Source organism: Perna viridis, chromosome 5 (assembly GCF_037379345.1).
Source record: "Perna viridis isolate PV_CMFRI_1.1 ecotype Kerala chromosome 5, ASM3737934v1, whole genome shotgun sequence".
NCBI classification, from domain to species: domain Eukaryota; kingdom Metazoa; phylum Mollusca; class Bivalvia; order Mytilida; family Mytilidae; genus Perna; species Perna viridis.
In genome coordinates, this window is record NC_142449.1 from 11,854,838 (window position 1) to 11,878,507 (window position 23,670).

Below are 23,670 nucleotides of genomic sequence, written 5' to 3' on the forward strand. Positions count from 1 at the left end.
CAAGACAAATAGAGACCACGCAGAAATCCCGGACTTTGGACAGACGCAAAAAAATATGCGACAGGGTTAAAATATTTTGGCGTTATCACAACTCCCCTTGTAATTTCACGGTTATATAAAGATTTCTTTCTTTAAAATCCGAAACATTGTAGTAAATTCGAACAAATTATCGTTTTTGAGGTTTTTTGTTTTTGTTTGTTTGTTCATTTGTTTGATCTCATGTTCTTCATACTTGTTGTTTGTTTGTTCTTCTTTTCTTGTAGTGTTCTGTTTTTTTTTTCTTTTTTTATCATTTGCTTTGCTTCCTTTGACTGATAACACTTTTTAAACAGAAGCTTCGTGAAGTTTAGAGTGATCTTTATACAAAATGAATAAACATAATATGTGTAAATACATTGTCATTTTCACGGACAGCGGTTTGAATAAAAGTATTTATCTCAAACACATAACATACATCAAAATCTACTTTTACTTTTTTTCAGAATTGATATGACAGCTACTATAAGATATTGATACAAGTAGATGTAAAACTAATTTTTCGTCCAGGCAAAAAATCATTCTCGGAGACATCTTGACCAATCACAACGACCCTGGGATGTTCTGAGACATACCGAACCAAGACACGGAGATTCCTCAACATGACAACAGACGGGGAAGCCCATGTCACATAACTGGTCGCCGTCTTGTTCGTCGCTTACAATCTGTTAACAATAAAACAACGATGATTCATTTAAATAACATTTTGGATCTTGTGTTTGTGCGTTATTTCTTTACTATTGTGAATACCTGAACTGAAGTGGTAGAATAATATCTTTGTTCATTTTCTATGTAAATACAAAAAATGACAATCATAAATATTGCAAATTGCTATATGCTTACACAGAGTTACCTCTCATCAGCAGCATTAAGATCAACATGAAATATGATGTATTTGGCTTTTTATTGTTGTCATATTCCAACGTTATGATTTCGATGGTGCCAAACTTGTTTCATATTGGGCTTACCTTGCTCGGACAACAATACAATCTTTTGCTATAAAATTATTTTGAATAACATCACAGCCTTTTCCCATTTTACTTACGTTACAGCCATCAAGACATGCTCTTGTATATAGCCCATAACGTAACCCTAACGTTTCAAGCTGGGTCAGTGAATCCCAGTGTGTTATCCAACTGTTACATGAGCTGAGACGATATTGTCCATCATTGGATCTATGACCTGTTTTCAGTAGTAAATTTACAGTTTTTTTATCAATAGTAAAACCTTATATTTATTTGTTACTGGTTTTATTGTGAGAACATCTTGCACGACAATTATATTGATGGTTTTTTTGCTTTGGACCAGCAGCAACTCATTAACGTATATAATCTATTGTCTGCCATTCATAATATTCGAAACCTTTTTTTCTGTTTTTCAGGTTTTGTTTTTTGAATACATTTAGAAAACTTGATAGAAATCAGTGATTATTCCAGATTACATTACCTAAAGGTACTCAAGACATTTTTTATCAATGTAAATAAAACCACAGCGTTTATATACTGTAGTAGTAGAAAATACTTTGGCCACAATTTCTTATAAAAATATTTCATATAAATGTACCTGAAGCTGTGAGTAAAATGCTATTAATTGGAACTTAAGCATTGTAGTAGTTTAATGTTTTTGGTTTGTTAACTTGCGCAGTTTATACTACTCGGTAGTAGAAAATGATGTCTTACATGATGCGTATAAAGTATAAATATAAACAGTTACAAAATCGTTCGAAATACGTAGGTAATTTAAGTTATCTTACCTGTAAGGAGCATGTCATCACCAACTTCCAAAATGACACCACAGAGAGAGGAGCCTTCATAGGCATAGATTATCGCTCTTCGAACAGGAAACACATGGATTGTTCCCTGATAAGATGTTAAAATGAGAACACTTAATACATTAGATCAATATATTTCTTATTTATTAAGGAACATAGTTTAGCAAGACAAAGACGACTTTTAATTCTGTATTGTCAACATTTCTTTCACCCCTTCATCACCTTCGTATGAAGTTTTCTACTCATATGTTATCCCAGAGCTTGCGGCAACCACACGGATTTTTTGTACAATATGCATTTTCGTGTTATTACCATAAGGTCTCTAAATTAGGGCAATGTTGCTATAAGATTAAAAACTTTATCAGCTATGAAACACTTTTCCTTTCCTCTTTCGTCCACCCGAACGTGATTTTTTTGTGAGCACTCAGTAAGTGTTTCTCAACGTCTAATTTACCGGTGCATATGATCCATTCTCGGAATTTTAAGTGAAGTTACTGTTGTTTCTTTTTCCTATTGTATCAACGTAAATATCAACAGAAACAAGTTGCAAAAACTTGTTTCAGTTAAATAGTAACAATAAGGTAGGGTTTGGAGAATAAAACCTGGTCAGAGACGCATACAAACAAAAGATAAGTTTTTTCATCTGTTTAGTGTGTATCTGTTGTGTGGTTTTAAATATATATCAGGTTTATAAAAATATCGCGTGGATATTTATACCACAAAAGCTCAAATGGTTCGCTGCAAGGCCATGCTTACACAAGTTATCAACCCAAAGTGCATTTTCGCACCCCCTCAAAATCCATAACCCCGGTCGCGCCTACCATAATTTGTCAAGACTTTAAAGCGGCGGATAACAGTATTTTGAAAAGCAGAAATTGAATACGTGTTCAAACTTCTCATATGATGCAGGTGACTGAAATAAAACTTTGTTTAGAACAAAATATAGACACTAAAATTGGCATGAGTTTATTCGACAATACGACAAAAAGCTGAACTGTTGACAACAGATATTATGACAAATGAGTTTGGAACCACAACCAGAATAGTCCTGTCATTAGAAAACTAAAACTATAAGTAAATATTTGCTAATTACCGTTGAGAAGTTATATTTACATACATGCACCTCATTAACGGTCATAAGTAATACATCAGGTAACAGCTCTGATATAAATACGGGTCAGTGTTCATAACGTTTTGTCGTATGATAGAAAAGTGTATACTGAATTCGAAAGAAATGTAGAAATTTAGAAATTTTAAATTAAAAAAAAAAATTGAAAGTCAAGTGACAGGATTTTATACACACAAAAATGGGTTAAAATTGAACACACATCTTGCAGATGAACTTTGCTAAAGATCTCCTCGAAATCCTCATTTCAAGATTAGTATCAGAATACATTAAAACCTATGATTTTCAACTTTTTAAACTTCTACTCCATTTACTGAGTTAAAATTCCGATTCAAAAACATTATATATCGTTGTAAATAAATAAAAAAAATGGTACACATAGATACAACTAGTAGTTCTTGGTAGAAGAGTAATCAAGGGAACCAAGGTTAAAGCGGTAATAAAAAGAATGCAATCCAGGGACAAAGGCCAGACATGGAAAACAGACATGCACAACAAAGAACATAAAGTAACTAAAATCATACATACAGAGTAACAAAAGTAAATGAGCAACTCGGACTCCACTAAAAACTGGGAGCATGGACCAGGTGCACCGGTAGGGTAAGCGTCCTCTGCTTTTCTAGAAACACCCACCGAGTTGCTCATAAAAAGTCATGTCCGGGGTAGACAAACGAGAGAAGGAAAACTATGACCCGTTGAATAAATCAATTCTCATGGTGCTGATGGATACACCATAACGATCCACGAGTTCATGATAACGACCATAAAACTTCTGTAGTGATGACTTCAATCTTGTAGCAACATAACCTTGTCACAGAAGCCTATTTGTTAGAGTTCTAGCGCAATACAAAAAGTCTGCGTAGTTTCGGCAAGCTCTGGCATAGCGTATGAGTTGTGATATGAATATTCCATACGCAGGAGCCGAAGGGATGTTGCCACAGATGAAAGGAAAGTTGACAATTCTGAATTAAAAGTCATCACGTTTATGGTAAAGTTTGGTCAGTAGTTTTCCTTTACCATCGATTTCTAAGTGTAAGTCAAGATATGAGGCTGACTTCACAGTGTCTGTAGTATCCTTTATCTCAAGTTCTTTGGGGTAGATGCGATGTATCAAATACCCAAAATTAGGATTGTTTAAAGATAATACGTCATCTTTATAGCGGAAACTGAGATTGAAGCCAAACGATATTCTTTCTTTCTGATCAGATCAGCTATAAAGTCAGCCTCATAAGAGTGAAGGAATAGGTCAGCAAGTAAAGGAGCAAAATTTGTTCCCATTGGAATGCCGACCGTTTGTTGAAAAAACACGTCCACCACACTGGACAAATATGTTGTCGATTAAAAATTCCAGCATTTTGTAAACATCTGCCTCTGTGTATTTGGAAGATGATTTGGAATTATTTCTGACAAAGTATGAGGAATCTCTACGAAGAACTATATATTTGTATCTAGGTGTACCATCTTTTTTGGAAAAACAACGGTGTACAATGTTTTTAAGTCGGGATTTTAACTGAGTATGGGGAATAGAAGTATACAGTGTTGAAAAATCATAGGTTTTAATGCAATTATATTCAGATAATAGTCTTGAACTGATTGTCTCCAAAAGATATTTCGAATTTTGCAGGATCCACATTGAATTAATACCACTACGGGAGTAACAAGTATTGTGGTAAGACTGTAGACCCTCTTTGACAGTTGTGAGTATAGAGGTTAAATGTTTTGATAGAGGTTTGGTGGTACATTTTGCAGATACAGCTATGAAACGTTGTTTGTATGGATTCTTGTGAAGTTTAGGAATCCAGTACATAGACGGTAAATCACAATCATCGTCCTTGGTAGAGAGACCAAAAGAGGATAGCACAGATTTATGGTTTTCCACAATTTCTTTTTTGGAGAGAGTGGTAGCAGTGTTGGTCTTATCACTGCTATTATTTTCTACGTCTATCTCTGATAATAAACATTGGATATAAAACGTTTTGCAGACAAAAACAATGTTGTTTTGGGCTTTGTCTGCTGATACGACAACATGTTTGTCATGTATGGTAGACAATGTTTTTGCTACATCGGGGTCTTTGAAAACTGATGTAGCCTTGGCACTCATTGACCTACTTAAAACTTTCATTCGTTTCAAAATTAAAGACTTCACGGCCTTTAACCACTCTGACAGAGAATCAATGTCTTCTTGTTCTCGTTTTATCCATTTTCTTGCATAGTCTTCGACGGCATCCATAAGAACTTTAAAGTTATAATTCCAATTTAAGAATGGTGGTTCACGGTACTTTGGACCTTTAGAAAGGATATTACGCATAGATTCGTTTTCGATAATGGTTAAATCTCCTGTAACGACGTGGCCAGAAGGACCATATTTGAATGGAGAGGTTTTGCAAGAACAGTCAGGTGGTTTAGCCTTGGAAGTCCTCAATCTCGAGGTTCTGCAATAGCCTTTTATAATTGAAAATTTTGGATGCGATGGGTTAAGTATAGGAATATGAAATAATTGGTATGGATTTGTCTTTGAAATATGGGGGAATTTTGTTGGTAACGTTTTTGTGATGGAGTATGTTAGCCAAATTAATTGCATCTATACCTTTGTTGACAAACGGTATTGGAAGAAATGATCGTTTTTCTTCATCTTGACTTTGCACACAAACTGGTTGAAAGAGTCTGTGGAAATCAATATCCAAAATGATGGTAGAGATTCCTCATACTTTGTACAAAATAATTCTAAAATCATCGTCCAAATATACCAAAAAAAGATGTTTTCAAAATGCAGGAATTTTTTGATCGACAACATATTTGTCAGTGTGGTGGTCAAATTATTCAACAAACGGTCGGTATTCCAACAGGAAAAAATTGTGGTCCTCTACCCTCATGAAGCTGACTTTATAGATGAACTGATCAGGAAGAAAACAAAATCGTTTAGCTAGATCCTTTAATATCAGTTTCCGCTACATATATTAGGTATTATCGTTAACAATCCCTATTTCGGGGATTTTATTCATCACATCTAACCTAGAGAACTTAACATAAAAGATACTACTGACGCTGTCTAGTCAGCCTTATATCTTGACTTACACTTAAAGATCGATAGTAAAGGAAAACTGTTGACCAATTTATACGATAAACGTGGTTTGCTTTTCATTCCGTATTGTCAACTTTCCTTTCATCTATGGTAGCATCCCTTCAGTACCTGTGTATGCAGTTTTCATATCACAACTCGTACATAATGCCAGAGCGTTACGTAACTTCGCGCTTAATTTGGTTATGTAGCTACAAGATTAAAGTCATCACTACAGAAGTTTCATGGTCGTCATCATGAACAAGTGGATCGTTACAGTGTATCCATATGCACCATGATAACTGATTTGACATGTTAATAATTTTTCTTTTATCTGTCGTCTATACTGGACTTGACATTGTTATGAGAAACTCAAGAGGGGGGTTGTTCCTAGAAAAGCATAGGACGCTTATTCTACCGGTGCAGCTTGTCCATCCTCCCCTTTGTAAGTGTAGTCCAAGTTGCTGATTTCAAATTTTACTTTGTATGTATTGTTCTGGTTATCTTATGTTCTTTGTTGTGTGTGTCTGTTTTCCATGTCTTTGTCCATGGATTACATTTGTTTGATTTCCGCTTGGATCTTGATTCCATTGATTGTTCTACTGCACACTAATACTTATACGTACGTATTATGAAAGCCTCTTATTTTTGCATTGAAGTCAACGAAAAAGTAAATGATAACGTAGAACACTGTGAGTTTTATGCGAATACGAAAACAATTAAGTATTGAAAACAATTTGATTCAAATGTAAACTCCATGAAAAATCCAAAGTAAAGGAAAGTGACGCCGTTAGTTATTGCTAGTGCATTCATGTACATGTATATATTATGTGCATACATGTTCATAGCAGTGGCGATATCAAAATCAATTTCTGATCTAAGAATAGATTATTTCAGACTTTAGAAAATGACCATTTTTTGACATAGAGATAAAAGCTCTTAATTTCAAATATAGACTCAATGTGTTACAGTGTCATTAGGGCTATAGGCTAGATATCACAGGTACAATTTGAATTACATTATTTTTTAGTTTTTTTCTAAGTTTATGATTATTTTTTGCCGATTATTTCAGTAGGCAGAATACGGCCTTATTGGCCCTCATCCTTTTGTCTTTGTTTTTTGGCCCAGCGAGGTCTACCATCTATACTACTAAAGGAAGAGAGCTATTTTGTGGGCCGCAATCCTCTAAACCATATAAGGTTGAATATATTTGTGATATGAGGTATAAATGTAGTCTTGTGTACTTACTAAATTTGTCTTTGAAACAATCTTTTTTCTACGGAAAACGCGAATTTGTGGGAAATTATCACAATGCGAACATCGTCATTGTTCCGTGTGCATGAGACCACTAGAAGAGATTGTGGAAAACCATAAATCTGTGTTATCCTCTTTTGGTCTCTCTACCAAGGACGATGATTGTGATTTACCGTCTATTTTCTGGATTCTAAACTTCAAAAGAATCCATATAAACAACGTTTCATAGCTGGATCTGCAAAATGTACCACCAAACCTCTTTTAAAACTTTTAACTTCTATACTCACAACTGTCAAAGAGGTTCTGTAATCCTACCACAACACTTGTTACACCCGTAGTGGCATTAATTCAATGTGGATCCTGAAAAATTCGAGATATCTATTGGAGACAATCAGTTCAAGACTATTATCGAAATATAATAGCATTAAGACCTATGATTTTTCAACACTGTATACTTCTATTCCCCATACTCAGTTGAAATCCCGACTCAAAAACATTATACATCGTTGTTTTTTCCAAAAAAGATGGTGCACCTAGATACAAATATATAGCTCTTGGTAGAGAATCCTCACAATCCTAATTTTGGGGATTTGATACATGGCATCTACCCCCAAAGAACTTGAGATAAGAGATACTACAGACTATGTGAAGTCAGCCTCATATCTTGACCTGCACTTAGAAATCGATGGTAAAAGAAATCTATTGACCAAACTTTACGACAAACTTGATGACTTTTCATTCAGGATTATCAACTTTCCTTTCATCTGTGGCAACATCCCTTAAGCATCTGCGTATGGAGTGTTCATATCACAACTCATACGTTATGCCAGAGCTGGTCGAAACTACGCAGACGTTTTGTATCACGCTAGAACTTTAACAAATAGGCTTCTGGAACAGGTTTATGTTGCTACAATATTGAAGTCATCACTACAGATGTTTTATGGTCGTCATCATGAACTCGAGAATCGTTATGGTGTATCCATCTGCACCATGAAAACTGATTATTCAGTAGTTGTCTTTTCCTTGTTTGTCTACCTCGGACTTGATTTTTTATGAGCAACTCGGCGGGTGTTTCTAGAAAAGCAGAGGACGCTTACCTTTCCGGTGAATCTATGTTCCCAGGTTGTAGTGGAGTCCGAGTTGCTCTTTTGCTTTTGTTACTTTGTATGTATGATTTTAGTTACTTTATGTTCTTTGTTGTGTATGTCTGTTTTCCATGTCTGGTCTTTGTCCCTGAATTACATTCTTTTTATTACCACTATAACCTTGGTTCCCTTGATTACTCTTTGAAAACATACTTGAAAGCATTACTAGGCGTAATTCTTTTATTAGTAACAGGGACTTTCGCTGAATAATAGAAAAAAATGCTAGAAAAGTATCCTTTTGACTTTTCGCCAATTCAACCAATACAAAATTACGAGCGAATATGTCCTTGGGCAGTTTTGGGTTGATTACATATTCGTATACAGTATACATATAAAATGATGGTTACGGAGTGAATGTGCGTCGGAAAAATCTCACATGATATATTGAAAATAACCGATATCAAGGAATAGGGCTTTAATGCCTCTTCTGTGTCTTCATGTTGTATGGGGGTCTCCAACAAAGAAAAAACGTTAAGATCCTACATGTAATAGCACCATGATTACATCTAGAGACTGCTAATCTTGAATTAATCGACCGCTGCAACGCATGTCTGGAGCAGTCAGATTGCCTATTGCAAGTGTATTTTAATAGAGTTTGTTTTTTTTTTGAACGGGCCATATCAACATTTAAAGTCCTCTCTTTGTGTTTGTCGGTGTCGTCATAGTCGTCGTAAAACATCAGCTACTTCCATACCCCTGGGTATTAAACCTGGGACAGGAAAAACAGCTTCATAGTCCTATATTAAACCAATTTTGCAGGAAAGTGCATTGGCACTAGGATATGAGAAACAAAATCTCAGTAAAAAAAGTAAAAAGTCCACCTGAAAGGTTAACGGTCAACTCCTCTTAAACCATTAAAGCAGTTTAAACAAAACTGTACACCATCTATGTATGGTAGATGAGCGGAGATCCTTTACAACGATTACTCATGTTGTTTGGATTCGTCAAATTAGTACTGTGTCCACATTTTACTAAATCGACCGCGATTTGGCGGACAACCTCTAGTGTCATGTAATGTTATTGTAACACATATTTATTTTTGTTATAGTACTATGATACATACTCTATATATGGCCTCTATCTGGACCGTGTACCTTATCTCTCTGTTTGGGGGATTGTTACCAATATATCTACGTCTCAGTACTACAGCTCTTATCACTGCAAGAAAAACAAACACAATAGCAATGAAACGCACAAAAGAAATGAAAAAGAAAAAAAAAGGAATTTGATACTTTAACTTTACAAATGTTCTTAAGAATATGTCTCTGAAGAGTTAAGTATACAGTTATTGAAAACAGACATGTAATGCCGGTAAAAAGTGCTGCCTAAAATTTGATGTGATAATACATATTAAAATACCTTAACTACTACATATAATCTTACAATCAATAAAAAAAATGGATAGAGATATATATGTTTTTTTTCTTGTATGTAGGTATAACATTACACTATTTTTTTACTTTATTAGCTTTAGGTTTTAGAGTTCGAAATCAAATATGTGTCACTTGCTCCTTTTACAATGTCAATACACTGCTTAAAGAAGTTGAACAAAATGACAAGAGAATTGAACTTAAAGAAGAAACATTAAAATATGCCAATACTTCAATTGATATATCATAAAAAAATAATAATCTCATACCGAAATCTGCGTCACAAAAGTACTGTTGTTCGTGGAAAGTGCTTGGGTTACACGTACAACCGCTTACTTGAGACAGTTGATACAGACCGAGTGTTATAGCAATTATCCAACTAATAACCCGCATATTGCTAAAACGTTAAAAATCGCTGTATATTTTTACGAAACAATCGCATATTGTCGCAAATAAATGAAGAGAAATATTTTTATTTAACAATAGCTATATACTTTAAAATGTTCTAAAGTCCCCAAAATCACATTTTGTGACAGTGTAATTTACTTTATCAAAATTGAATTGTTGACATTTTATTTCATGACATCATAAACAGTTTTTTAAATATTTGTTTTTTCTCTGCATATTTGTTTTTTCTCTGCTTAAGTAATACTGACATTGATTCAAAGAAAATATTTTATAAAATGAAAGTTTTTCAAGCAAAACAAAATGAGAAGTGTTATGTGGTAAGACAATATTGTATAACTTCCCTTTTCATAAAATGTTTGATGCAAGTTTAAAGAAAATTGGTTGCGAAATCAATGTAATTAATTCTGTGTTCAAATTTCTAAATTTACTTTTGTTCTATACTTTTTCTCTCCTACAAGTAAAGCATTGACATTTATACTAAAGCAAAAGAATGATTAAACATGTTCATTGTTGTTCACAAACATTTTTCAGATTTTATATTTACTTAATTTGGGTGCAGAACGTGTTTAATGATTTTTGTTTGTCAATATTTCAGTAAAACTGACCGATTTTTAGAGTAATAATTAACCTAAATATTTTCCATTAGAAAATACTTAAAAAGACATGTAACCGAATGAACAAAATCTTTATCACAAAGAAACGTACAACTGCTGTACAGTATAAGTTATAAAGTCAAACTATTATAATTCATTACTAAACATGCATAATAATTGATGAGAAAGGACCAAAACACTAGAATCATACTGCAAATATATAATCAATGTCAATACCACCTATCCGTTCTGAATAAATTAAATATTCTTTAAAATTGAAGTGATCAGTGGCTTTTTAAAAGGGTAATAAAGTAAATCATAATCAGTACAGACAAAAATTAACTACAAATTTAACTTGGTGGTTATTTCACGTGTGTCACACGTATGTCATTAAATGGTTGACAATACCAAAGTACTCGCGCTGTTGATTAACGCTCATCATGCCTACCTCTATCACCATGGTGTTCTTCACAACATTACAGATTTGGACATGCAGTCAATAGTGTCCACGCTCACGGAATTCCTTATACTGCACTGTTTTTAAACTCAGTGATACGTATAACATAAATTTTTTACTGGATTGATATATTATGTTGACTTATTTTGACGATGTAACCACAATGCCTTATACATTTAAGGACCACATTTGAACGTACGAAGATAATCGATCAAAATTATTTTTTGGAGAAAAGATATTTGATGACTATTAGTTTTGACAAATGCATCAATTGTGTTTAAAATTCACTTTTTAATGGAACAAATGTTTCTGTTTTGATAAGTCATTTGTTTCTAAATTCAAAATTTGCAGGTCCCTTTGTATATTTCTGTTTAAATAAAATGGATAAAAGACGAATGAAAATTATGTAAACGACATTTGACTTTGTATATGCTTCATCTAAAAAATAACAAACAAAATCGATTTGTTTACTTTTCTGTGTTTAAAATAAAAATATGGATAAATTACATTTTATTAATTACGTCCTTTGTTACGAAAAAAGAATGAAAAAAAAAAGAAAAGTAATTGATGAATACGTTTTTTCATGTTTTCATACAGCGATATCAACGTTCTTGATATTGGCTGTCACAAAAATGATTGAACGAAAAAGAATTACATCAGAAATAATCAAAGGTAAGTTTTGTTGCGTTATAAAAGGCAAGCGGTAGTAGGAAACGTGTATTTGGAATTCCTGATACTAATACTACGTTGCATTAGTTAGATATCTAATGACTCGTTCATAAATTTTATTTATGTTCAATTGAATGTTTTATTTCCAATTTTGACTTGCACAAGATTCATTCAAATGTCTTGCCGAATTTATTTTAAAAAAAACAGTTATTTAACGTCATTTAACGCCCCAATGCTGTAACTGATCGGTCACATACATTACAATTATCATTGGCGCGTATTATAATCTAAAGACTTCTTTATTAACTGAAGTTTTCTCAAACTGATTACATATATTATTTAGTGTTTGTATAACATTGAATGATAAAGGGGACGGTTACAAATATGTTATTGTAAGGTGTTAACCACAGATTATATCAAATAGAATCACCTGATATAAATATGTCAATTTTACATGATATGTAAATATAGATTCTCCTTCATTACTGTAGACTTTTTTATTTCTCCTCTCAAAATTAAGATGATTTTCAACATACAATTTATTTTTGAATCTGAGTCTTTATACTGCGGATGATACATCACTCCTTGAAACACGTGTATTGCATATCAAAATTTGCAATATTGATATGTGGTATTCTTACATATAGAAATGTGCAAATCACTGAATATATTTCTTTATAAATCTGGTATGGATTTTATTTACTGTACAATTTTAGTATTGATTAAGTCTTACATTTTTTATAAAGTCACCATCCCTACAAATTAACTTTTAAGTAATGTTTTGTAAGGGATATCGATTGATTTTACTACACTGATTTCGATATCAGGCCTTCATAATCGCAAGTCGAATACCATCGACAAGGATACACAGAAATGGCAGATTAAAGTTAAACATACACGTCCTCTGTTACCAGAGACTATACTTTTATTGTTGCATGAAAGGTTTTAATTGTATCTCTTATTTCAAGTACCAAAAACGTTAACCCAACGTCTTCTTCGTGTAGTTGTGTAAGCCGCTGTATGTCTTAAAATCACTTGTATGGAATTAATTAAATAATTAGTGTTTAAATTGTCGTGAAACGTATTCGCGTGCGTACGAGAGAGGGAGGTGGAGTAATATCACTAGCACTCACAAGTAAAACAATTTTAATATGGTTTAAGAACAAATGAATACAATGTTATAATATCGAAATCCATGTACATTGCTTAAACGTGAAAACCAGAAATACAGAAGATCTACATACACAATGTAGCGGCACCCGCCACATTGAATGTGAAATGAATAAGTTAAATGTCGAAAATTAAAGTATATCTTATTACATTGGACAAAGTAACCCTCAAGCGCTGAAAGGTTCATCTTGAACACGAAAGAGTGATCAAAGGAACCAATATACTAGCGGTAATCTAATGACAAAGACCAGTCATTGAAAACAGACGCACATAACAAATAACATAAAATAACCAAAGTAATACATTCAAAGTAACAAATGTAAATAAGAAATTCGGAACTCACATATCAGTAAACAATGCAAAAATAACTATTCTTGTTTCACGAACTCATTCTTTCAAACGAAATTAAATGCAGATCTGTCTACTTTGAACGCCCTCACATGATGGTTCTGTGACACAAGTAACATGCAATCGAAAACAAATGTGTAATAATGAATGGGTCATCAATCCGATAAGATGTGAACTCTTACTGAAATTAAATTGTGTCATCTGTAAAATGGAAACTTCATATCGGTAAAAAAAAAGTCAAAATGTAATGCGTTTTATTTTGAAATGAAAAAAATAAACATTATGTCTTCACTTTGATTTGATTCCATTTTGATTGCAATACGATTCTATAAGACATATTTAAACACTTCAAGCGATTTTCAATAAAGTAAATGAGTATAAACATGTTAAGTATAAAACAAGTTAACGCGATAAAATAGCCTTTTTAAGTAAATATACTTCACGAAATACCTTACAATTTAAACATGTCATTTTTGTATGCTGTGTCTTCTTAAGATCAGTGCAGACAATTGTTTCAACAAAATAACGTAAATATGAAAATTGAAGAATATATCTTTTAGAATTGGATATTGAGGTTACTGAGTATTGCTTGTGTCTACACTAAGAGTTTGGTAACTTAGTTAATAATAAAATTACAAATGAGTCAAAATAAGTTGCACAACATGGTGTTGACGCTAAAATTGTAATATCATATATCAGTGTCTTACTGATACTTACTAATACTTATATATACATTTTGGTTATCTTTCTTTCAGCAAAGAAATTCCTCAATGCTATATATATCAAGTCTTCATTTTGAGGCTTTTTTGACCCTACTTCATCATTATATAGAATTTTTGCTGTCATTTTAGAAATTGGTTTCCACACTCTTTAAACCAGTTCGTGTGAAAAGTCAAGATGACGAAAAACGATCATTTCTTCCATTACCGTTCGTCAACAAAGGTATAGAAGCAACTAATTTGGTTAACATCCTCAATCACAAAAACGTTACCAACAAAATTTCCCCATATTTCAAAGACAAATCCATAGATCATTATTTCATATTTCTATACTTCACCCATTGCATTCAAAATTTTCAATTATAAAATGCTATTTGCAGAACCTCGAGATTGAGGACTTCAAGGCTAAACCACCTAACTGTTCTTGCAAAAACTTTCCATTCAAATATGGTCCTTCTGGTCACGTCGTTATAGGAGATTTGTCCATCATCGGAAACGAATCTCTGCGTAATATCCTTTCTAAAAGTCCCAAGCACCGTGAACCACGCTCCATAAATTGGAATTATAACTTTAAAGTTCTTATGGATGAGTACTACGCAGGAAAATGGATAAAACGAGAAAAAGAAGACATTGATTCTCTATCAGAATGGTTAAAGGCCGTGAGTTCTTTAATTTGAAACGAATAAAAGTTTTAAGTAGGTCAATGAGTGCCAATGCTACATCAGTTTTCAAAGACCCCGATGAAGCAAAAGCATTGTCTTCTATACATGAGCCCACGGCAACATTGTTTTTGTCTGCAAAACGTTTTACATCCAGCTAAACGATATTCTTTCTTTCGGATCAGATCAGCTATAAAGTCAGCCTCATAAGAGTGAAGGAATAGGTCAGCAAGTAGAGGAGCACAATTTGTTCCGATTGGAATGCCGACCGCTTGTTGAAAAACGCGTCCCCCACACTGGACAAATATGTTGTCCATTAAAAATTCCAACATTTTGTAAACATCTTCTTCTGTATATCTGGAAAATGATTTGGAATTATTTCTGATAAAGTATGAGGAATCTCTACCAAGAACTAAATATTTGGATCTAGGTGTACCAACTTTTTTTGGAAAAAACAACGATGTATAATGTTTTTTAGTCGGGATTTTAACTGAGTATGGGAAATAGAAGTATGCAGTATTGAAAAATGATAGGTTTTAATGCTATTATATTCTGATAATAGTCTTGAACTAATTGTCTCCAAAAGATCTTTCGAATTTTTCAGGATCCACATTGAATTAATACCACTACGGGAGTAACAAGTATTATGGTAGGACTGCAGACCCTCTTTGACAGCTGTGAGTATAGAAGTTAAAAGTTTTGAATGAGGTTGGTGCTATATTTTGCAGATCCAGCTATGTGACGTTGTTTGTATGGATTCTTGTGGAGTTTAGGAATCCAGTACATAGACGGTAAATCACAACTCTTTGTTCTTAGTAGAGAGACCAAAAGAGGATAGTACAGATTTGTGGTTTTCTTTGGGGAGTGTGGTAGCAGTATAGGTCTTATCACTGCTATTATTTTCTACGTCTACCTCTGATAATAAACATTGGATGTAAAACGTTTTGCAGACAAAAACAATGTTGTTTTGGGCTTTGTCTACTGATACGACAACATATTTTTCATGTATAGTAGACAATGTTTTTGCTACATCGGGGTCTTTGAAAACCGATGTAGCCTTGACCTACTTAAAATTTCCATTCGTTTTAAAATTAAAGACCTTACGGCCTTTAATCACTCTGACAGAGAATCAATCTCTTCTTGTTCTCGTTTCCTTGTATAGTCCTCGACGGCATCCATAAGAACTTTAAAGTTATAATTCCAATTTATGGGGCGTGGTTCACGGTGCTTGGGACCTTTAGAAAGAATATTACGCATAGATTCGTTTTCGATGACGGTTAAATCTCCTGTAACGACGTGACCAAAAGGACCATATTTGAATGGAGAGTTCTGGCAAAAACAGTCAGGTGGTTTAGCCTTGAAGTCTTCAATCTTAAGGTTCTGCAATAGCTTTTTATAATTGAAAACTTTGGATGCAATGGATGAAGTATAGGAATATGAAATAGTTGGCATGGATTTGTCCTTATAATATGGGGGAATTTTGTTGGTAACGTTTTTGTGATGGAGGATGTTAGCCAAATTAATTGCAACTATATCTTTGTTGACAAACGGTAGTTGACGAAATGATCGTTTTTCGTCATCTTGACTTCACACAAACTGGTTGAAAGAGTCTGTGGAAACCAATATCCAAAATGATGGACACAAGTCTATATAATGATAAGGTGGGCTAGAAACAGGAGTGTCAAGACTTGTTTTTGTAAAGGGAGTGTAGTAATGTGAGAGGTATAGAATAAAGTTTGGTTCTAATGTGATGAAGTCCAAGAGGTTTTTGTATGAAAGGAAGGAGACCATCTATGGAGACTTAATCCTGTAACTTAGTTGACGTACAATAAATTCATCACATTTATGCTATTTTTATATTGAAAGGTTTCCTATACTTTTGATCTTGTCATTGCATCCGTAAGTTGTTGCAGTACCTAGTCTGCGTATCCAGTACTCCTCTCTTTCCCTACCATAGTTTTTAGTTAGAACGGGACTGTTCGTAGGATGTTCATTTTTTTCTAAAATACGAACTTTCATAGAGAGGATTGAATGATCTTTTGTTGATAAACTGTCGGGAATTTAGTGGTGTTAATTCCCGAACAATGACCGCACATTCTTTTGTTTAATTGTTCTTGCGTTTCTCCGACATATATTAAACCACATAAGTTGTATTCTAATCCATATATTAAGTTTGTCGATTTGCAACTTAAGTCAACGTGACTTCTTGTATTGCAAGGTTTTGTTTGTAAGGGAACTGGAGAAGTAAGAGTCGGTTATAAGAATGTTGCATGCTTTGCATTTTTTAATACCACGTTTTGATATGCTACAATGTTGGTTCGTCATAGTGGTAGTCAAATATATCATTTAAAGTGATGGAACATGGTTTAATAATTTTGAAAAAGTCAGAAGTTTTGTACTGGAATAGATGGTCTGTGATTGGGTACTTTTAGTTGAATTGGTCGGAGCACTTTCCATACCAGATGTGAGTGTGCTAAGATTCCCATATGGGGACACCACATTCTTACAAGACAACAGAGTGTCCGATCTGGTGTCAGGTTTGGACCTTTTTATTCTGGGCGAGTTCGAGCAGTTTTTCTTTCATTTCACTTGTTAAAACCATTAATTTAAACAAAAATGTATTACTGGGTTGATGATACCCTCGGGGACTAAATCCACCAGCAGAGTTATCGACCCAGTGATGTGAAAGAGTAATTAAAGGAACCAAGATTATAGCGGTAATCAAAATAATGTAATCCAGGGACAAAGATTAGACATGGAAAACATACACACACAACAAAGAACATAAAGTAACTAAAATCATACTAACAAAGTAACAAAGCAAATAAGCAACTCGGACTCCACTGAAAACTGGGAGCATGGACCAGGTGCACCGGTAGGGTAAGCGACCTCTGTTTTTCTAGAAACACCCACCGAGTTGCTCATAAAAAGTCAAGTCCGTGGTAGACAAACGAGGAAAGGAAAAATATGACCCGTTGAATAAATTAGTTTAAGAATGATGTATATACGCAGTTTTTAAAGCTGTTCTCATTTAGATATTTTATTATAAGTTTGCATGCAAGCAAGAGTAATTAGTTTAAATATACAATTTAGTATTTTCCTAAAAATAAAATATTGATACTTATGTACAATACAACCTAATTTAAAGTGGATTAGATAATATAATAGGATAACAGAAAACGTTACTTCTTAAAAAAAGAGGTCAATATAACTGACGGTCGTTGTCCTGAATATTCGATAATCAACACGTCACTAGACTGGCACAAACTTGTTCTCAATGATGAAGCGGAAGAAGGGAATGGTCTTACACCATATTAGTATGTTATGGTGTCTGCACTGACATTCAATATACAAAAACAACAACTAGCAATATATATAGTAATTATTTTTAAATAATTTATCCATGTATTTCATTTATGTATCTACTAACATACATTTTTGTTAAATGAGTATTAGGATAAATTATAATTGTTTTCTTTTTGTTGAAATTTTGTTGATTATTTACTCTTTATTAAATGCTGCTGCATTTTTATTGAATTCCATGTTTTATCCATTGATTATGTCAGTAGTTCGTTTTTTTTTAAAATTAATTAGCGGAAATAAAGAATCAATATTTATTATAGAGAATCAGCCACCCTTGAATACCCGAAAGTATTCTTCTATTCAGGAAAACGCGGCAGTGTATACTTGAATTATGTATGGAAATTGATTTGTTTATGCAGAAAACGAAAATGTTGTGTATTCTGTTGTGTGCATTGTATATGTAGTCCGTCTCTATTTCCTTTTTTTTTCTTTTAGGTCATGCTTTTAGTTTCTTACGATAGTGAAGTGTCCTTCTGTGTTGATGCTATGGTAAAGTTTTCCCGATATTAAACATATTTCTAACTTTATTCACGACGGCAATTTTCCGTAAACTTGAGACATTATAATCATAAAGTTATTCTCGATATAAAGTATTTTACTATTTTAATAAGTATTATACCGGTTAATTAATCTCTTTCTGAAGAAGACATTGTAGTTGAATAAAGAAAATGGAATTATTCCCGTACAATATTTATGTTTTCGTGAATGAGCAGACGTTCATTTTTTTTTTGAGGGGGGAATAAGGCATCAGTTCAGATCCATCAATTAATAAAATCCAGATAATGTTAATAAAAACATCACTTTACCCACGTTGGTTCACAAAATTATTGCAAATTTAAACTATTTCATTTGAGAATTAAAAGTTTGATTTTTGCAATATTATCTCAAAAGCAGGTTTTATACTTTGAAATTTTAAGTTCAATTATAATTATGCCGTTGATTTTCCTTATATTACAAATATGACGAATAATTTTTTCTCAAATCTGTGAGGTCATATCCTTGAGAATCAGCGATATATAAAAAAAGTTAAATGTACAATGACTTAGGTAAATTGTCCGTGCAACAGTCAAAGTCAGTATAATATCTTGACTTATTCGTAGAAATCAATGGAAAGGAATAACTCATGCCTTGACTATACGACAAAAAGTGACTTCTCATTTCGTATCGTCAACTTTCTATTCTTCCGTGTCAATATTCCTTTAGCAACATACTTTAAACCAGAAGTTGCCGAATCTGAGAGGAATATTTATACCGTTCCAGACTTCCTTCACTTGGGCTTCCTGGACACAGTGATGCTTTAAAAAAATGGTCGACATCATGAACGGTGTATCGACCTGCATCTATGGACCAATTTGTTGACCGTGTTATAGTTTCCAATTGTTCATTTACTGTCGCTAATTTAGTTTACCTTCGCAAGGCGTAGCGGAGCCAGATAAACGGATATTTGGGACAGTAAACTAGATGAACGTCCGCAAAGCTTCAAATACAAAATGGTTATCTCTATTCTAATGAAATTATTCTAAATGATGTGTGAAGCGTAAAATCTTATTTGTTAGGGTCATCGTTGACAAATATTGACCGCCCTACAAAACACGCCGCAAAAATATCGAGATTTGGAATTTGCCTTAGAGTTTTGTCATCTTGGTTCATAGGGAATTAAGAGAAGTAAATTAGGTAGTGAAAAATTCCTTCAATAACGAAAAACACTCTTCCAAATTGTCATAATATTTGTTGTCGATTAGTAGGTTAGTCAGTTTATTTGTTGTAATATTCAAACGCGCATAATTTGTAAATCGGCTCCAACAGGTATATTGAAAACTTTACGCTTGAGTCGAGCCAATGAAAAGCCTTGTTATAGACTTATTGCATCAGAATTTTTCTTTTGAACTTGTTGACAGACATTTTTAAATCTCTCTTAACAGTTTTAAGAAAACTAAAGTGTATTCACGCATCTAGATCTTTTTGCAACAAATATATTTTAAAAAATGCCAAAATTGGATTAACCATTAACAGAAAGATATCCTCAGCATCCAAAAATTCATATACTTTTTTATTGTGTACATTTTACCATCTATAAATTATATCATGTTAATCTCTGGCAAATAACCTGGCACAGAAGGTAATGTCTAGCGTACCATGTTTATGTCTCACATATAAGCTTGCCCAGTTTGTAATGTGGATTGTCCATATCCACTAGAGGGAGAATGAGGAGAATACTTTTGAAGTAAATGTAAGCTTGTATATTTTGCATGAACTTTACATTAGCAACGATGATATTTTATAAAAGAAATTAATTACATTTGTTTGCAACTTCAAATAGTGCATATACCCCTCTGCAGGATATGAGTTTGCAATATAATTCTTATTTCTAATATTTTTGAAGTAAATGTATACATTATCACCCATATGTGAAACCCTCAAAATATTTCACTTTTTTAAATGATATTATAGGGATATTAGATTGTAAGAATATGATTCAGTACAAGACCTTGTTGGGTATTCTCTTTAAGTTGCTCAAGCTTACAAAAATATCATATTCACAGTAGTCCACATATGAACCATTCTAAACTTTAATTTGCCAAAGTAGTTTACTCATTCTTTTAATCAATACTTAATGCCATTGTACTTGAAAACCTTCAAAACATAATGCAGAAAAACTACAAGCCAATAATCTACTATCCGTAAAAGTGCTCCGCTTTTTATTATTTTCATTCAATCGTAATGAAATGTCTTAAAAGTGCACCTGTCGATTATGAAGGTACAAATGGAAAAAGACTATATCATATCTGACGCAAATAATATTGGCAAGTGTAATTTTAGTACTTAGATGTGTAAAAGGCTTTAAAAAGTTAGACAAAACCGCATAAAAGACTAATTAAACGATTACTACATACATCACAATACAACTAATGGTGCAAATTCATCATTCGTTTCCGGTCTCTGAACAAATGTTTTACATAAAAATCAAATTGAATATTTAGCCAGACGCTAAACTCTTTTAAACTCTACAAGGTAGTCTGAAAAGGATTAGAAATTTGATATGGTTTTCTAAAATGGGATATTTAGTTAGCTTTAACTTGTTTGCTGACTAGTTAAATGTTTTAAATTACCCTCTACTGACGTATACATTCACGTTAACTAATTTTCAAAACAAATGAAAGATAATTTTTGCTTCCAATGGATTTAATGTCTTACAATTTAAAGATTGAGATGGAATTTCCAAAACTCATATATATCGGCGATCGTTAACATTATGAAATACAGTGCAGACACAAACACATACCAAAATAGTAGCTTGTAAAAAAGTTCATTGGAAAATATCTTGTTTTGATTTTCCTTCATTGTGTCAAGCTTTTGTTACCATTGATTAGATATCTGGGAGTAACAAACAATCATCGGTAATATATGTGAAACAAGACGTTGATTTAGTTATCACTGTCTGTTACGGTATTGTTTTTGTATTTGGAATTGATTGTGATTGTATAAAATTGTCCCTTTATGGGAACACCAGTTTATTTATTTACTCTCTATTTTTTTTTTGTGATTGGTTAAGTGCTGCTAGTGTATAGAAATTTCATTTGGCCTTATTTGTTTTCGTTTCAAGTATTGTAATAGGTTGGTTGTTGCTTCTTGACAGTCAAATTATGATACTTTCTGGTTTGTTTTGTAAGTGTTGTAATGTAACACAGGAAAATGCAAAACAACTTTTCCATTTTTTTTTTTTTTTTTTGAAAAATACTTAAAAAGTATGATTTTTAAATGCTTAGTAAATGTGTTCGGAACTAACGAACTAATTAACATGTGTACAACACTCATATACACACATAAAACTATTTTCATATCTGTATTTTTACGTTAATAGAATTACTAAACAAAAAAGCAATCTTATCGTCCATTGTTACATTGTATAAGATCACACCAAATACAGCTAATAAGTATTGTATGTATAGGTCGATCTTAATTTTTACTTTGATGAATTAAAAAAGAATATGCTAAGTAATATTCTATCAAACTATTATGCCGCACCTAAAAATGAATGATCTTAGTTCTGCATTACGTTTTGATCCAAATACTTACGATGCACATTAAAATTAAAATCACAATGTGGGTTGGTAAGGAAATTTTGTAATATGTCCATACTCCCTGTGGCACGACGGCTGTCACCATTGATTTTCGAACGAATTCGCTGGCATATGCTAATAAGAGATGGTATGAACATGTCTGATAACTGAGACAAAATAATTTGATTTATTGAACTACTTAATACTATTGACTTTTAAGATTCTGATATATTAGATTTGTTTTACTCATTTACTCACTGAGCAGTATTTCTCTCCCATACTTTTTTTGCCTTAATATAATTGATAAAGCATTTACTATTACAATGCAAGAAATTATTTACTGTTAATGTATTCATTTTTGCAGATCTTATTTTTCGGAGAATCAGTCTAATGAATTGTCGTATAATATTTACCTTTAAATTATATTGAATATAATTGTTTGTCACAAGGTTCTCATAAATCAGAAGTTTAATGCATAATGAAAACACAACGACCCTGTTCTGATGAGTTTATCTTATTTACTACTTTCCAACAAATGTTTATCAAGAACACGATTTTCTAAACTTTCTCAGCAACTAAATTAAAAATTTGAAGCATGTATACTGCACTTCATCATCTCACTACTTATTCATATTCTGATTTATATTACCGCATTATTTGCACGGACTGATCATCATCTCCCAGTTGGGGAAATCAATTAACTCAAGTTGCACTTATTTGCATGAAGTTGATCATTAAATTGTTCATCTTGTCCTAGTAATATATGTCAAAGGTAGCATAATGTCTTTACAAGGTTTGGTCTCAATTGATTTTTGGTTTATGATACTTGGAACGTCATGTTCTTTTATGGAAAGAAAGCTATTCAGCCTTCACTCAATAGACGTTTTTGGTGTTAACGTTTTACTATCATTGCCGCAGGTCAAACTATTGGATTAGTGGGTCGGTTTTCAAAGATTTGAATATTTTTTTTAAATTCTTCATTATTACAACATAATACAAAGATAAAATAAACAAATTCTATATAATTGTATCGTTTAGTTGATTGAGGCATTTCATTATTTAACGAGAATTGAAATGGTGAATATGTCTGTCAAAGAAACAAAAATCACACTGGGATGGAAAAATGTCAGCTCAAGACCAACCATGGGTCTTTGATGAACGACAACGAAACCCTCACACCACTAGGCAGACTGCAGCTTGCCCCAAAACAATATATTATTCACAGGTACAACGAAATAGTTGCCTCTATATACTCCAGAAACATTAAAATAAACTGAAAGTGAAAACGAAATTAATAAGACATCAAAACAAGTAAATAGTTTAAGAAATTACGATAACCATTTTATAGGTTTTAATAGGTTGTTTAACGATCAAATGTGATTTTATCTTCGGAATATTTGTGGAAGAATGTACGTTATTTGTCTTCAACATAATTTTAATTAAGAAGTTATCACAACTTTGTA

At 32.8% G+C, this 23,670-nt stretch overlaps 1 protein-coding gene across 2 annotated transcripts in view; it reads right to left on the reverse strand.

Moving 5' to 3' along the window:
- Window positions 1–340: 340 nt before the first annotated feature.
- Window positions 341–23,670, reverse strand: part of LOC148616046 (metalloproteinase inhibitor 3-like) — a 45,537-nt gene continuing 22,207 nt past the window's right edge. Inside the window, exons 1-6 of one of the 2 annotated variants that reach the window (XM_088582690.1) lie at window positions 11,210–11,313; window positions 10,030–10,157; window positions 9,454–9,548; window positions 1,790–1,895; window positions 1,082–1,218; window positions 341–701 (exon numbers count right to left, since the gene is read on the reverse strand). In XM_088582690.1, coding sequence (XP_088438816.1) covers window positions 555–701; window positions 1,082–1,218; window positions 1,790–1,895; window positions 9,454–9,548; window positions 10,030–10,153 — 609 coding nt within the window. In that variant the 5' untranslated portion in view covers window positions 10,154–10,157; window positions 11,210–11,313 and the 3' untranslated portion in view covers window positions 341–554. Of the gene's footprint in view, window positions 702–1,081; window positions 1,219–1,789; window positions 1,896–9,453; window positions 9,549–10,029; window positions 10,158–11,209; window positions 11,314–23,670 lie in introns of those variants that run through there. The other variant, XM_088582689.1, reaches the window with a different exon arrangement.